This window comes from Canis lupus, chromosome 2 (genome assembly GCF_048164855.1).
Source record: "Canis lupus baileyi chromosome 2, mCanLup2.hap1, whole genome shotgun sequence".
Lineage (NCBI taxonomy): Eukaryota > Metazoa > Chordata > Mammalia > Carnivora > Canidae > Canis > Canis lupus.
This window is the reverse complement of record NC_132839.1, coordinates 88,650,402-88,668,152: the sequence shown is the minus strand read 5'-3', so window position 1 is coordinate 88,668,152 and position 17,751 is coordinate 88,650,402. Positions and strand designations below refer to the sequence as shown.

Here is a 17,751-nt window from a genome sequence, read left to right as displayed (position 1 = left end):
GAAGCCACCTGCATTCCTTGGCAAGTGGCTTCCTTCTTCTGTCTTTAAAGTTGGCAATAGTGGGTTGAGTCCTTCTTATGCTACTACCCTCTCCTACTCCTTCTTCTATTATTGTATCTTTCTGATCCTCTCTGCTCTAATCATTCATTTCTAGGGTGTAGTAGTTTGGGCCCATCTGAATCATCTAGAAATCTTCCCATCTTAAGATCCTTAACCCTAATCACATATGCAAATCCTTTTTGCTATGTAAAGTAACATATTCACATGTTTCATGGATTAGGGCATGACATCTTTTTGGAGCTAGGGTATTCCATCAAGTGAGTAATGGCATACAAATGGGTCTTCCAAGTATGGAGTTATTATGCATGATTCACATTATGTTCTGGTTTGCAAAACAAGTGAACTGTTGTTAAAAATATCCACCCTTACAGACAGATAGGTAGACAACACATGGCCTTGCATAATTTGGTGTCTGTTTACCCCTCACCACTCTTATTCTTTCTCTGCTCAGCTATACATTCTCATTATACTGAACTTACAGTTCCCAGACAGAACTACACTTGGCTAAATTACAATATAAATGCAAACAATAGCCAGTCCATATATGATAATAAAACTCTGAGCCACAAAAAAAATCTGGGAAACCCAACCACAACCTCTGCAGAGATTGGTCCAGAATAGTCAGAACTTGGTCAATGTCTGCAAACTTTTCTGTTTCTATTGTTATTGTTGTTGTTGTTGTTGTTGGTGGTGGTGGTGGTGGTGGTGGTGGTGGTTCATTCTCTTGCTCCCTGCTTCCAACTTAGGACCAACCAAAGAAAACCAAATAAGTGGCCCAAAGCAATTGCTTAGGATGCCCCATTTCTAGTTAGCCTACCTCCCACCTCCCTGTGCCAACAACTTTCGATCAGAAGGTAACTGAACCTTCTCCTTCCCCTCCTTTTTGTCACTCTAAAGCTTTCCCTCTTCCTTGACAGTCTTTGAGTATCTGTCAAATGCAAGCGGTGATGGCTGACTCCCTTGCTACAGCAAACTGAATAAATAGGCTGCTCACAATCGGGTGGTATTTATTTCCACACCCTCTTTATTCTTTCACATATTTGTTTCTCTTTGTTCTCTTTTTGGATCACTTGTTCTTCCTTGCCGTATGCGAGTAATTTATATTCATCATTTGAGTGTCAGCTTAGATGTCACTAATGACAACAATAACAATAATTATTAAAATGATAGCTAACCTGTACTGAGCCCTTACCTTATGCCAAGAGCTATTCTAACCATTTTCAATTTATCAACTCTTTAAACCCTTGCAATACATTATTGAAGTAGGTTTCTATTATTGTCAAAAATTTTACAGACAGAGAAAGATAACTCAGAGAGATAGAGTAACTTGCCTAAGGTCACTGAAATAGGTGAAGGAATTGGGATAGAATTGTGGTAGCCTGTTGCCCTATTTTACTTTTGAAATCATGATGGTGTATTGCTTTCAAAATAAGTTTTCAAATGTCTTCAGTTTGGAATGGGTACTCCTTATCATATGCTTGAAAGGTATTTAATTTGTCTTTACCAATAACACTGTATTATAATTGTTTACAAATTTATCTATAATCCCTACTAAAATTGAAGCTACCTTAGACCCAGAACAGTATTATCTTACATACGTTTGTATGTCCAGCATATAGTAGCCTATCTATACATGTGTATTTAAGGGATGAACAAATTAATGATTGAATGAATAAATTTAAAAATCTGAATTATTTTTTTAATTGGAGGATACTAAGTTAAAAACAGAAAAAGGGACCCTGCTTCTAGACAAACTTTGAAAGCAACACAATTCTACATATGAATGTACAGTTATTATCCAGGAAACAATCTCAAAACAGGACAACTTCCTCTCCTGAGCTTAAGTTTCTTCCATAATCTTAAACATAAAATCACAGGAAGCACTAATACTGGTTTCTCCCCAGAAGGTGTCTTCCAATTAGGAGCCATTATTAGGTTGGACTCTACATCTTCTTGGCATTGGGTTCTGAGGCAGAGTATTTCTAACTTAATAACATTCTTCTGAACTCTACCACAATCCTAAAAATCTCCCCGCCCCACCACCATACTTACAGTGCTAGAAAATTAGCTGAGAGCCAGGGGTGGCTAGGTATTCTCTTTGACTATGTCAGCATTTTAGAGCAAAGTCCCCAACCATGTTCCATAACATGCCAAGCCTCTGGCCAACTGCCCTTTTAATCCACATTCTGGGAGCTCTTATTCACGCTCAGTGGGTCTGCTTTTTAGACTTGAAAGACTGATATATCTGGAGAAGCACTGAAGCAGTCATCTGGTTCAATTCCTTTACTTTATATTTAATACCACTGAGAACCATTCATTCATTCAACAAATATTTATTGAGTATCTACTGAATTTCTGGTTTTGATCCTGGATTTGGGGGATCCAGAAGTGAATTAGATAAGGCCCCAGCTATTATGAGGCTTATATTCTTAATGAGGTTAAGACACAAATCAAGCTAAGAAACAATTTCATTCAGTGTGGCCATAACACAGAGTTGTGTGGTAGCAATTTGCCCAAATGTATCCCTTTTAGAACATATGTCTTCTACATCTTCCATCACACCCCTGACTTTCTGATCAGCCATTCTTCCTTGGCAGCCTTAATGTTTCCTCTCAAACTTTAACTGATTATATGTAGGAAGTAACAAACCTTATTTTGGATTAAAATTGTTAAGGAAATTATTCCTGATCCTCTCTGCTCTTTACTTATTGTTGATGTTCTAAAAATAAGTTTTCTTCTCATGCTTCATTTTTGTTTTTCTCGTAGGAATTGACTATTACAACAAGATCATTGATGATTTGTTAGCTAATGGAGTCATGCCCATAGTGACCCTCTACCACTTTGACTTGCCTCAGGCCTTAGAAAACAAAGGAGGTTGGTTGTCAGAGGCAATCGTTGAATCCTTTGACAAATATGCCCGGTTTTGCTTCAGTACTTTTGGAGATCGAGTCAAGCAGTGGATCACCATAAATGAGCCTAATATTTTTGCCCTGCTGGCATATGATCTTGGTATATTTCCTCCTGGCATACCTCACATCGGAACCGGAGGTTATCAGGCAGCTCATAATTTGATTAAAGCTCACGCCAGATCCTGGCACAGCTATAATTCCTTATTCCGAAGAGAGCAGAAGGGCATGGTGTCCCTAGCAATTTTTGCTCCCTGGGTGGAACCAGCAGATCCCAACTCAGTGTCTGACCAGGAAGCTGCTAAAAGAGCCATAGCTTTCTCCTTGGATTTCTTTGCTAAACCCATATTTACTGATGGTGATTATCCGGAAGTTGTCAAGTCCCAGATTGCCTTCATGAGTAAAAAGCAAGGCTATCCATCATCAAGGCTTCCAGAATTTACAGAAGAAGAGAAGAGAATGATTAAAGGCACTGCTGATTTCTTTGCTCTGAATTATTATACAACTCGCTTAGTCAAGTACCAGGAGAATAAGAAAGGAGAACTGGGTTTTCTCCAGGATGTGGAGATTGAAATTTTTCCAGATCCATCTTGGATAAGTTTGGGTTGGATCTACGTGGTACCATGGGGAATACGTAAACTACTGAAATACATTAAGGTAAAACACAGTGTTTCTGTTCATGTATGCCGAAGTATGGGAAGACAGACATATGTGTGAACTTGGAAAAAGAACGGTTTTAGGCAGTAGGTTATACTTTTGTTGGCTTGGGAAGAGAGATTAGGATTTAAGTTGGTGAGGAGTTAACTAGCTGATAAGAGGCTTCAATACCATGGTTAAAGTTGAGATTCTCTGTTAAAGTCAGTTGTGGTCATAGGAATAGCTTGGGCATATTTTTCAGGCTGATGTCACAATTATAATTATTAAAAAAAGCATATTAAGGGTTGAAATTGTTGGATCCTTTTTGGGCCTCTGTTATGCTGGATGGAGTCCAGGTGGCTAAAATTAAAATTTTAAGTTAATGATTTTTAGGACCCTTGCTGTGGGGGGATAGAGAGTGTAGCTGTTGGTGGGACCAAAGGGTTAAAGAGTAGTGACAATCAGCAGATGCTGATGGAAGAAAGATATTTCTATCTTCTCATTATGATAAGAGTCATTTGACTGTCTTCATGGACATTTGCACAGTTTTGATTTTCCATTGTTAGTCATAAAAGGTCAGTGCGTGGAAAATTAAGTTAATAGGGTCAGTGCAATTTGATGAAAACTAGTTTTGAGTTGTAGCTTAGAGAAGATAGAGGGTAATGCACCTGATTTTATGAGTCTTTTTTTTTTTTTCTTTTTACATCTGTTTGGAATAAAACTTCTGCTCTCTTGTTTCAGGACACATATAATAACCCTGTAATTTACATCACTGAGAATGGGTTTTCCCAGGGTGACCCTGCATCTCTTGATGACACTCAGCGCTGGGAGTATTTCAGACAGACATTTCAGGAACTATTCAAAGGTACCATTTGAAATGATGAAAGATCAATTGTGCAAACTTAATATAATTTTCCCATGTGCCTATTTGCATTCAGCAAAGACCAATGATTTTGAAAGCTGAAATTCATGTAAATCAGTGTAAAGCCATGTAATTAAGAGAGAAGAGAAAAAGTATTTAGGAAAGAGGAAGGTGAGGATTTGGGCCTAGCTTCAACCTCCCCAAATTTAATCAAGTAAAAGCGACCGTCTTCAGTATTTTGTGACTCCTGGGTGAAGGTGACATGAACAGAAGGGGTAGTGGCTGCTGAAAGAGAACATTAGTTATTATAAAAAGATTAGCACTGACCAACTACATCATGCCTATTTGCATATTTTTTTATATCCTAACTACCAAGAAATGAATTGACAGAATTTTTAAAGGACCAAACATTAAAATGGCTTTGGTTGAGTTTCGGCCTCAAATGAGTCTTCCATCACTATGTGTTTCCTTTAAGCTGTAACCAAACAGCCCCATTTAAGAACAGGTTTTTGTCACATAGAATCTGTGAATTTTATTTCAAGACAATATTATTATTCTAGCAACTGTTCTTTCTCCATGGAATTCTCTTCATATTTGAAAACAAATGTGAAGGAATAATCTCCAACTGGTAACACACATTTCTACACCAGTTAATTTCCCCATTTCAGCATCTACTTGGAACACTCTTGCGTCGTAAATTTAATTTCTCCTCCCTATAAAGGAATCATATCAGAGACACAAAATCCAATGTAAAATGAGTCTTTCAATTTCCTTTTTTACTATGATAGGCACACTTCTCTCTATCATTCTATTTGAAAGGTCCTAGAATTATTCTCTCCAAAATTAGTAATATACTGAAATCAGCTAGAAAGAATTCTAGAAAGTGACACAAAATGGTCTCTTTCCAAAACCTAAAATATATTGTCCTCAGCCCCTCACTCAGGCGTGGAGTTTATTGGCAGAGGGCAATTGGATTCCTACGATTTGATCCAAGTGAAATAATTCTTTTGTATTACATGCAAAACAAATTATTTCTCTAGGTAAGAATTCACTTTCTGATTAAAACAACAACAACAACAACAGGAAATGTCTAGTTTTCTGAGATTCCACTCCTCTTTCTCCCTGTAAATGTAAACCCTATTTAGAGTTAATCCATTCCTCCCAGAGGAAAGTAAGCTGGTTACCAACAGGCAGATTTATGGATGGTATGAGGACCACAAATGACTTGTCCGAAATTGTTCTGTGTATTTTTGGGAAAAGGGAGAAAAATAGAAATTGGCTTTCTTCATTTCCAGCTTGGTGCTCCGTTTACTGCTAACATATAGGGGCATTTCATTGCTCTTTGAAATAGTTTCAAGTACTTTAATATAGTCCCTTAGATCTTTAACGCTAAAAACGTGGTAGTAGACCCACAAACTAAGACAACTTAAAGATAGAAAAGTAATTGAAAGTGAGAGTGGAAAATGTGAGAAGATTTGGGTTTCTGAAGGGCAGAGAAGGAGAATAGGATTAGAAACAAAATTCTGTTTTTCTACTTATTGAATTTCAATTGTGTCTTTAAACAGATGGAAAAAATACCGTGCACTTAAGACATTAATTGTTCACAGTATGCATGTTCTCTTCTGACTTTTAACATTAGGTGATCTATATTTATTGTAATTAATACATAGTATTATATTTACTTTGCTTTTTAAAAAGATGTAGCCTTTCAAATGTGCAGAAATCTACTTCTTGACAAGAGAAAAATACGTGTTCTCTCTTCTAGAGTGGGTATAGTGATAGCTATTTCTTACATATTGTTGTAGACACCGATTATTTAATCTGTTGTGAAACTCTTTTCTGGTAATTACTCCCTTTTCTCTATGAAATATCCACCTCAGGCTTACCACAGCGACAGTCGCGTCAGTAGAATAACATCCCCCTCCTCCTAACACAGAATTGATTGATTTAAATGTAGGCACATGATATGACCTAGGCCAATCCCTGTTCTTCCCTGAGATTTAGAATTTGGGCCAGTTGCTTTGTCTCTTAGTCTAGGTTGGGCAGGGGAATGTAGCTTTGTGAGCTGTTGGTAGCTATGTCCTGCCATGGAAGCTAAGGAGTAGTATGAAGGGTTGCTGCATCGAGGAAGTGGAGGCAAGAAATAGGAAGAGCTTCAGGTGACACTTGAGCCTATAATTCCAGTTTTTTCCTCAGACCCAGATGCATGCATGCTCTTGAGAGACATTACTTTTGCTCATAATTGAGTGCTCTTTCTGCTTCACCTGAATCTGATTGGTTTTCTTTCACTTGGAGTGTGAACACTCCAAAGAGTGTTAACTGATGGTGACATAACACTTCATTTTCTAAACAGTGAGGTGAGGCCATTGCTCTTATTATACAGATGAGAAAACTGAGTTTCAAAGAGGCTAGCTAAGTCATTTGTCCAAGATCACAAAGTTAATAAGAAATACTTCCTGGAACCAAGCAGAATATATGCGTCTTTACTGCTACTACCACTATTTTGGTGTTTGATGAGGTCTGTGAGTTCAGGGCTTTTGGACTCAGAGTGGTTGCTTGTTGTACCACACAGAACCTTTTGCTCACCTTTGGTACTCTGAACTTGCATAGATTCTTGAAATCTGCAGGAGCCAACAAGTCCTATGACCTTTTGGACAAAGCTCAGACTGCCCTCTCCTCCCCCAATCCTGCCTCTCGTCAGGGGAGTGGAGCTTAATTTACTAATCAATGTCCTGAGACTCCTTTGAGGTAGTGCTGAAGATGTAGATCGGCAAGAACTTTACTAGTAAGAAGCACCCTGTGAGTGATTAAAAATAATAACAGGCCAAGGAAGACATTCATGGGAAGTGCTGCAGGTGAGAGCCCGCCTGAACCCAGGGAGTCAGATAGATGATGGCTTTGTGATCCCCACAAACAAAACCCTCTCTCCAACATCACACGTATGGACAGGCACATAATGACACTATAGTTGGATCAATGACATCTGCCTGGAGGTCTTACTGATCTCTACAGAGAAAAACCCACGGCAATTAATTGAGCAGTAAAAAGTAAGCTAATGTTTTTATTTCCTTTTGGGAAAGGGGGAAAAAAAAGAAAAATGTCATTTCAAGAAAAAAAAAAGAAAGAAATCAACTAATGCCTTTTTAATCATTGTGTTATTTAAATAGATTGTGTTTTAATTAATATAGATACAGATTAAAGAAAAGCAACACAGTAGAGATACAGAAAACTTGCAAGAACATATAACCAGGCTTATATTTCAGCTCTGCAAGTGATTCGATGAGGGACCTTTGGCAAATCGTTCAACCTCCCAAACTCTCAGTTTGTTCATCTATAAAGATGGATTAACGCTTTTCCTGACAAGGTTGTTGGAAAGATTCCATTTAATGAGCTCATGTGTAATCACCCCCAACCAGCAACTGCCTGGCACACAGTAGGCTCTCAACCAATGCTATTAATTATTATCATTACAAAATGTGTACTCTTAAGAATACATTGATCACCCCAAGTTATTTAACTTTTTATTTTAAAAATGTTATGCTAAGACTTTTTTTTTTTAATTTTCCACCAAGTATTTAAGTTATAGCACAATATTCCCTTATACCTGCAGGCTTCTCCATCATTCTTTTTGGGGAACCCCTTAATGAATGTTGCACCGTAGGCCATCTGGCTCTCTACAGTTGACTTCTGTGGAGTAGAAAGCAGCAACGGCCTCCGTCCATTCATTATTTCCATCAGGAGTGTTGCCAGATTAGGTGAAAAATTAAATCATTGGCAGCAGAAATAACCACCCAGCACCTGGGGGGCTGCAATAGCCCTGCCACATGAATTTTTGCATAGGTTCAGAAAGCAGTGATCTTCAGAGTTAAGCTTTTCTCACATCGTAGGAATCTCTATTATATTCATAGAATTTGACCAGTCCTTCGTCAGGAAAGTTGAAGTTCACACGTACACACACACACAAGTGGATGCCTCAGGAATTAGAATGTTGCTGAGGAAGGGTGTGGAGCAGGGGCGGTTACTCCCGAGGGGTAGCACTCCAGCCGTGACCCCAATTCTCCTTAAAGGCGATTTGAGCCTATGTTCCACCCGTTCCTCACCTGCCTGAGGATGTGCCCAGCACAGGCCTGCGTTTTACTTTCCTCAGCCTGGAATGCCATGGTCTCTGCCTCCTTCCTGGCCCACATCCCGTTGTTTGGAGTACAGGAGCTTGCGGGAAGCCAGACAAGACCTGGGTTTGAGACCTGGTTCTGGCTGCTCACAAGCTCAATAATTTTGGGATGATTCTTAAACAAACAACACTTCCGCCATCTAATCTTTAAAATAGGGATAATGAGAACATCTGTCTTCTAAAGAGTGGTGAAAAATGAACAAGGCGATGCCAATAAAGCCTAAACACAAAGTCTAGAACATTACAAAGGATTCTGTAAATGGTGGCTAAGTTTGGAGCAGGGCCATGGACCCTCTGAGTGCTGGAGCTATGCCTGATTCATGATTATATCTTCAGCCCTGACTCCCATTAATGCTGTGTAGTAGGTGTTCTACACATTTGTTGAATTTGGACGCGTCTATCGGAGAAGAGTTGGCCAATGGGTAATGAGATATAAATGATTAAATAATTGGGAACTGTATTTTCTTTCCCTAAAGAAATATACCCCATAGAGAGGGGGAAAAAAAAAAAAAAAAGCAGACTTCTGGAAAGTTTCTGAGCCAGCCCAACTTTCCCATCAGATCCATGCCTGAGTTAGCACAGCAGTAGATGATTGCAGAGAAGGTTTGTTAATGACCAGCTTTAGGCTTTTAATGACAAAACCCCTCAGCAAGATGTCATCGAAGTTATTGAAGACTTCACTGAGAGTGGTGAAGCTGATGCATTGTAACAAGAAGGTTATAAATCTTGCAGCTCGGGTATACCAGCAAGACAAGATGCTGAGCACAGAATCGTCCTGCTGTTGTCTGTCAGCATCCGCCCTCCTTTCCCTCTTCTCCTTCCCACGGAGAGCCAGTAAAGGAGAAATACATCCATTTCCCGAAGTAGCAGAGGCCTGGCAGCCACCTGCCTGGGCCAATTTCAGATCACAGAGGCCCATTTAACTGGACAAAATGTGTTAAAGCACCTGTGTTTTTCTCAATGGGCATTTAAAAAATCCTAAGAATTAAGGAAAGATCTCAAAGGTTAATCCATTGACCTTTTAGAAAAACTAACCGATTAAAAATCCATTGCAAGCGCTGAATAGAGACCCAGGTACCTGCATCTAGAGTTCCACTCCCTACCTATCGAGTTATTGCTTCTCAAGGCCAATCTCTGTCTGCTTAGCCCCAATGAAGCAGCTCATCTCATAGCTCTTGGTCTTGGATGCATGTGGGGTAGGACCTCAGATCCACGTGGCACTCTTGCTCTTGGCTGGACTGCATGAGGGCGACTCGAGGTCAGAATAGAGAGGAAAGAACAAGGTTTGAAGGCCGTGCATAAGAATTGTTCGCGTGCGATAGTGTACAGGCCTGTGGAATTTGAAAAGTCGCAAAGAAAACACTTTTCAATACGTTTGTGTTCCACCAACCTCCACACGCAGACCACACACAAACTCAGACAGCCAGAGGTTACCGGGATTACAGGGTTCACCTTAGACAGACGCCAGATGACCTTCTCCTATTTTGTTTCTTCCCTACTTACCTTTACCTTCTATTCTCCATATAAAGCCTGACGGGGTCAAATGTCTTGGGCTTGAAGAGTGAAGACAGACACCAAGGCCCATTCTAGTGACATGCCTTCAGGTGAGCGCCCATGGGGACCCTGAATGTCATCCTGTTCACCAGTTAAGTGGGACCAATGCTAATCACTGGTCTGCCTAACCCAAAGTCAGTGGTGAAATAAAATGAGATGATTTATGTCCCTATGTGCCCTGAATACGTTAAAATATTAGACGTTATATTTCTATTGATGTATTAACTTTACACTTGTAAGGACATCTGTCACTCTGGCCCAAATCCATCATCTGGACCTCAGCATTCTCCATTGCAAAGAGAAGGGACTGATATTCATTATCCAGTTGCTTTCAACATCTGCCAATCCCAGATTCTGCGGTTTGACTTTCCTGCACATTTCTAAACTGCTGTGATGGTGTGATTGGTTTAGGGGTTTTAGAGAACAGGTACTATGACCAAATGACTGGTGTAGAGCCTGGTGACGCTCAGAATCCCACACACCGTACATGCACACACACACACAGGCTGTGGTTGTTAAGCTGCTTGGCCAGGCTTACCCGGGTGAGGCACATGTTGATATAATTAGGGACGTACACCGTTTAGCAGACACACCGTCCTGGAAACAGAGAACCTGGGGCATCCGCTTCATGGGAATAGCCTTCCTGGAGCAGCTCAATCACCCACCCGAGAATCTGCCTGTGTGCCCTGTGACCAAAATCCACTCTTTACCTTCTCCCTCAGTAGCGTTCCAACACTTCTGCTGTCCCCTGCAGAGGGACATTTCTCTGTGCTTCTTTTTAATTCAGTTTCACCTGCTCTGAGGGGATAATTTCTTAAGGTTCCCCACTACCTGAGGCCCTCAGTGAATTTTAAGACTACTATAAAGTTTTTTAAGAAAGTATTCAGACTTTTTTTTTAGATATTTTATTTATTTATTCACGAGAGACACAGAGAGAGAGGCAGAGACACAGGCAGAGGGAGAATCAGGCTCCTTGCAGGGAGCCCCATGTGGGACTCGATCCCAGGACCCCGGGATCACGACCTGAGCCGAAGGCAGACGCTCAACCACTGAGCCACCCAGATACCCCCCAAAATATTCAGATTATCTCAAACTTAACCTCTCCATTTTTTTATGACAATCTGTCCAGTAATTTTTTGTGTGATGTTACAGCAAATAGAAACTCAGTTTTATTCATATAACTATAAAAGCGACCTGTAAAATAATTGAAGCATAATTTATCTGGAGAAAATCTACTTTTCCAAAATGAAGAGTAGACTCAGTGGAATCTTGAAAAAGGTGAAAAAAGAGGAAGGATTTGACAATGAGTTTTATTTTTTAAATTATTTTTTAAAGATATTATTTATTTATTCATGAGAGAGAGACAGAGACAGAGACAGAGACACAGAGACACAGGCAGAGGGAGAAGCAGGCTCCATGCAGGGAGCCTGATGTGGGACTCTATCCCAGGACTCCAGGATCAGGCCCTGGGCCTAAGGTGGCGCTAAACCTCTGAGCCACCCAGGGATTCCCCGACAATGACTTTTAAAGGAGATATATTTGACATACAATGTTTTGTAAGTTTGAAGTGTACAACATGTTAATTTGATATATTTATATATTGCAATAGGATTACCACCCTAATGTTAGCTATTACGTTGCATAATTATTTCTTTTTTTGTGGTGGGAACAACTGAGATTTAGTTTCTTAGCAACTTCAAAGTTTATAATACAGCATTGTTGGCTATAATCACTATGATGTGCATTAGCTCTCCAGAACTTATTTATTTTTACTTCCCATTTTGTGCCTTTAAAGAACATAGCCCCATTTCCCTCAGCCCCCAGCCACCAGTGACCACCATTCTATTTTGTCTTTATGAGTTTGGCCTTTTTTGATTCCACATATAAGTGATATTATACAGTAGTTATCTTTCCCTGTCTGATTTATATCATGTAGCATAATGCCCTTAGGTTCCATCTTTGTTGTTGAAGATGAGTATTTGCCTTTTTCTTGCAGAATAGTATTTCATATATATATATATATGTGTGTGTGTATATATATATATACACACACACACACATATACATGCACACACATACACCTACCCCACATACCATTTATCCATTCATCTGGTGGTAAACCCTTAGACTGTGTCCATATCTGAGGTCATTGTGAATAATGCTGCAATAAACATAGGAGTGCATATCTCTTGGCTATCATCAAGAAGGTAAGAGATAAGAGTTGGCGAGGATGTAGAGATAAAGGAAAGCACTGCTGGAAGGAATGTAAATTGGCTCAGCCATTATGGAAAACAGTAGGGAGGTTCCCCCAAAAATCACAAATAGAACTAACATACGATCAAGCAGTTCCTCTTCTGGGTAAATATCCAAAGGAAATAACAACATGGGTTTGAAGAGATAATGATTCTTTTTTTTTTAACCTGTTTCAGGAGAGAGGGATGGTGAAATATTCAGGTGATGAGAGAGCTGTTGGAATTGAGAGAAGATGAATGTCTCAGGTTTTTCCTTGGGCCAAGGTGGAGTGGTCCTCAAGCGTCTGCTTACATCAGCCCTTATTCCCTGATCTCCAAAGTAACCTGATTACTACTCGGCCTCCTAGTTAGCCTGAGAATTACAAGCCACTGCTTTGGAACAAGGCTAGTAAGGTTTATCTCAGTGTGATTGGCAGGGGTGTCAATGAAGTTATTAATGGTGTAAATAAAGATCCTACCGGACACCCGAGGGGGGCTCATGGAAAGGATAGGGAGAAGTCGATGGCCAGGTGTCAGCCATTGCTACCCAGGAAACTTAACATGAGTTTCCCAGTGCTTGGAAAGGAATATTCCCCATTATAAATTAATACATTGACATTTATGTTTTGCAAATCAAGGTCTTGTGAGTTCATCAGTGGGGATTAGCTCTGGGTGCACTAAAGATATGAGTGTTTGGATTTGCAGTGTTGGTAATTAGGCTGTAAGTGCTAATCTCACAGTTTTATAGCTTTCCTCTCTGTGGTCTTATCTTCTATTTATAACTCTGACATTACTTATGCTGGTCAGTCGCTCTGTAGTGACATAAATATCGCGTCTGTCAGCTCTCCCAGATTCGTAATTGGGTGAGTAACTGGTTAACCACATCCTACAGTATTTTTTCAATAGCAAGCCTGCCACCGTGTAGAAAAAAAATCAGCAATATTATGAATACGGACATTAAAAATTGGCGCCAAAACTGATTTATGGGCTCCTTGTGCAATTGCGGGGCCTTGTTGCAAGTAAGCACATGTTGAATAAGACAATTGAATAGATGGGAGTTGACAGATACTTTGAGTCTTGAAGGCCCATTATATAATCCTTGGAAGTAAGGGAGAAAACCATCTTCAGAAGAGATGGAGATTATTAAAACATACAAGAGCTCATAGGCAGGATCACTGTGTATAAAGATTTTATTTACTGTTTTTTAATGACATAATTCTGACCAGAATTAAATTTTGGAGTTTTAAGCTATATACTTAAAATTTAGTAGCTGGTCAGTAAATGGGTAATGGTTGATTAGGAAACTGAGTGTAAATAATAGAAGGAAAACTGAATCACTCCTGGGGATTTTAATAAAATAATTAGATTTATACACTATTTTGCTTTAAAAAAAAAGAAATGGTGGATTGTTTTTGCTATTATGAGATAATTTTCATGCTTTGGTATTTATGCATAGGTACTAATTATACCCTTTGGATACTAAATTTGGTTTTGCTCTGACAACAATTGAAATACATGCCAAAGGTTTTTAAACTCTTTGTATAAATACACTTAACTCCTCCGTGCCTCAATTTCTTCATTAGAAAAAGGAAAAGGTTGAACTAGCTATTCTTTGAGATCCTTCCAGTTTAAGAATTTTGTGACCCTCTAAATATCCTTTCGACTCAGATATGTTAAGGATCATATTTTATTAGAACTCTTGATAATTTGTTAGGCTATAAAACTAAATCTAAGGAATTATAATTAATATCCTTTTTTTTTTTTTTTACTTTCTTCACTCTTCTTATTTAGCTACTTAATGTGAAATGTGAACACCTTTCTTAGCTGAACATAAAATAAGATAAAATAAGACCTTGCTCTTCAATGAAGTGTTTCTATTGATATTGATTCAGTTTCCAGGTAACAGTTTCTTGACCTTCAATCTGGGTGTTTCCTCTTCTATTCACTCATACCGAAAATGAACCTTACTTTTCCTCCCCCGAGAAAGTTATCCCTTGGAGATCAGAGTCAGAAGGGTCACCTCAGATTCAAGTTCAACAAAGTTATTGCAGAAGAACATAACATATCAGGGAGGAAACAGATGAACAAATCAGTCCAGAGTGTTAGTATAAAATCCCCAGCTGAACAAGTCCAGGGCAGTTACAATCACGAGCAGTGGAATCACCTTTCACGACATGATCATAGCCAACCCTACCTAATCTATCAAGTTTTAAGACAGTTAAGTATGATTTCCAAGCTTCACCATACATGCATAATTTAATTCAGTTAGGCAGTGCAGTGATTTTCACTTTCCTTAAATTTGAGTTGAGCGTGAATTTTTTTTTTTTTTTTTTTTTGGAGTGTGAAACTTTTGTGTTTGGGTGAGCTCCTGAATTAGAACGAAGACTCGGGTTGCAACCATTTTCAAAATTACCTTCCCACCATAATTCTGCAGACAGACTTTGTAGCTGGGAAGTCTCCTCTTCTATTTGGAACTTTTGAGCACAGAGTTTACTTCAATCAGGGTCTTTTTTTTTTTTTTTTTTTTCTTTCCCCCAAGTTACTGTTTAGGTAGGATTTTTCTTCAACACAATGAAAATATCAGCCTGGTGCTGGAGATGAAAGTAGTTTCTTTCAGAATAGAAAGAAATTCTTAAGGCTTATCTGGAAATGCTCTGTGCAGAGGAGGGGGAGGGAGACCTGTCTCCCTGAATAGGGTCATCTCAGCAACAGCAAAGTCTCCTGTGTGTGAATGAGATTAGCTAATGAAACAGTATCATGGCCTGAGATTATTTTGTACCATTCTAAAGTTCAGCCACATTTCCCCCCTTGTTTGTGAAATTCCATTATAGGAATCACTGCCTGCTTTAGAGATAAGTGAAACCATTATGGGTGGAGGAAGAAAAGGCATTTGAACCTTGAAGAATTTTAATTGGCGCTGGTGAGTGAAGGTGAACAAGAAACCATAAATGTTTCAAGTGAAAACATTAATGAGCTTGGGACTAAACGTAGATGATGAGAGGCAGGATGCATCACATCTGTGATGAAATAACTTTTTTCTCCCCTAACAAGTGGAATTCACTTCTTTAGTAGATTTAAACTGCCTAAATTCTTCAATAATCTTAAATGGCCACATTGTTTCATGAGTAATAATCTAGTCAAATACGTTTTATAGTTAAAAATAAGCCAAATATCACAAAAAATTATTTTACTGGATAAAATGGGGGTACATGAGTGTACATTAAGTGTATATACCTTTATTGGTGCATCATTTTGTTCTGTGGCTGAGACCACGCTGGCTTAGCCTCTTAAAATATTTTTCTTCCAAAGATGTTCAGCCTATGTTGTTGATCCCTTGAATGAACAGTTGGCCTTTCATTTAGAAAGAAACTTCAAAAATATTTCATGGCCAAAGCTTGCTGCCCTCGTGAATATATGATAATAATCTCAAGAGTGACTCGGAAATATTCTTCAGCACTCCTAAAAGAACAAACAGCATGACCCATTGTAAGGTTTGTACAGACAGGCAGCATATTTTATGAATACTTCTACACAACAAGGATTTGCTTATTTGACACAGTGAAAGAGCATATTCTTTAAAGACAGATAGTTCTGCATTCAAAACCTGGTTCTGACACCCTTTCATGCTGTGTGACCTTGGACGAGTTATTCTGACGCTATGAATATCAGTTTGTCATTTGTGAAATTTTATTTTTGGTGAGGATTAATGACATACTTCATATCCCAGAAAAATGCCTAGCACATAAATCCCCCAAATGATAACTATTGCAGTGAATTCTTTGTTAACCAGGATTTTAGAAAAACTGTGACTTCCTGCACAGTCATCAAGTGCTGATAATTTATGCTTCTCTTGATGACCCTGAAATGCATTCTGAATAATTAGAGAAAGATTAAATTATAATCAGTTTAGTTTCAGTGTTAAGTGTATTTTAATTTATTCTCATTCTTTAAAAATTTGTAATCCTTCTGCATGTGGTAACAATTAACAAAAAATATTTGATTAGCTGGAGCACTCCACTTCCTGACTGTCAGACTAATAAAGAGTTTATTGTATATTGTTGGAGTTCAAACTCTGCCCTGCAGATAAACTGGGCATTTGCCGGATGGATTCGCTTCACACTGGTCTGATCTCCATTCTTAGACCTACTGTGTTGACCTCTTGCCTGTTGGAAATTCTAGAATTAATCCGTAAATATCCTTAAACAATATACAAGGGACTGTTTGCATTTCTTTTTTCCTTTTTCTTTTTTTTTTTTTTTATCACAAGGTCATGATGCTGGTCATCCCATCTGATTTTGTGCAGATGAGTAACTAAATCTCACCCTGAGCGTTGTCTGTTCTTTTCTGACAGATATCTAGAGATGGACATCACAACTGACATTAGTAATCAATCTATCTTGGTGTTTCATCAACCTTTACTCTTCTCCAATCATGTTTTAGACTTATTTTCATTGGGCTTTTTAGGCCGTATAACCTTCCTGATGAAAACTTCACTATGCATTTTATCATTTCTGTGGTCCTTTGAACTTCCCACATTTTCTCCCAATAATCCCCTCCTCCACCTTGCCCCACAGAAGGTCATATGCTGCTTTAAAGGATGGCCTAGCAACTGACTTGAGTTAAACATAGTGTCTCCAAAAAATTATCACTTTTACTGTCGTTTTTTGATATCTTAAAAAAGTTCATTTTCAGGCAAGTAGATTGATTTTAGATTGATCAACCATAGGACATGGTATTCATTGGTTTGCCTCTGTCTGGGCCCATTCTGCCTGCCTTTAAATTCCTGCCTTGCCCCCAAATCCCTCCTCTAACAGGATAGTCTCTTTGATAATGTCCTTCATATCCCGGACAACTTCCTCAGTACTCACTCCATAATAATAGCAACAGTGTCGGTAGAAGGGGACTAACTGGTTTCTTTAAAAGGAGAGGCAGCCCAAGGGAAAAACAGCCGGCGAAGGTTTCATTTTGCTTTCCAAGACCAGGCAAGTCTTGGCCCTGGTGTGAAGGCAGGATTGGCTAGGATGCTCCTGTCAAAATGGTGGGAGTCCTTGGTAACACCAGGGAGGGGTCTATATAAGGACAGGAAGCCTGGGTGTGTAGCCAGAAAGCAACCATTAGCATTCTACTGCAGTCCTGTGATTTATCCGAGACTCAGCTCACTAGGTGGCTGTCGCTCAGTTGATAAGGTAGTTTCATGTTATTGCTACCATGTGTAATTTCCCCACAAAGTGGCTTTTTCTCATTAGATAGACATATTAAAAGCCAGCGACTCAATGGCATCACCGTCACTGCTTCTTCAGCTACACAAACTTATATCTATTTAGCTACCAC

At 39.1% G+C, this 17,751-nt stretch overlaps 1 protein-coding gene across 1 annotated transcript in view; it reads left to right on the top strand.

The window, feature by feature from the left end:
* Positions 1 to 17,751, top strand: part of LOC140623089 (cytosolic beta-glucosidase) — a 113,071-nt gene that overhangs the window by 45,714 nt on the left and 49,606 nt on the right. Inside the window, exons 3-4 of the mRNA XM_072809090.1 lie at positions 2,827 to 3,623; positions 4,344 to 4,467. Of these exons, the coding sequence (XP_072665191.1) occupies positions 2,827 to 3,623; positions 4,344 to 4,467 (921 nt within the window). The remainder of the gene's footprint in view (positions 1 to 2,826; positions 3,624 to 4,343; positions 4,468 to 17,751) is intronic.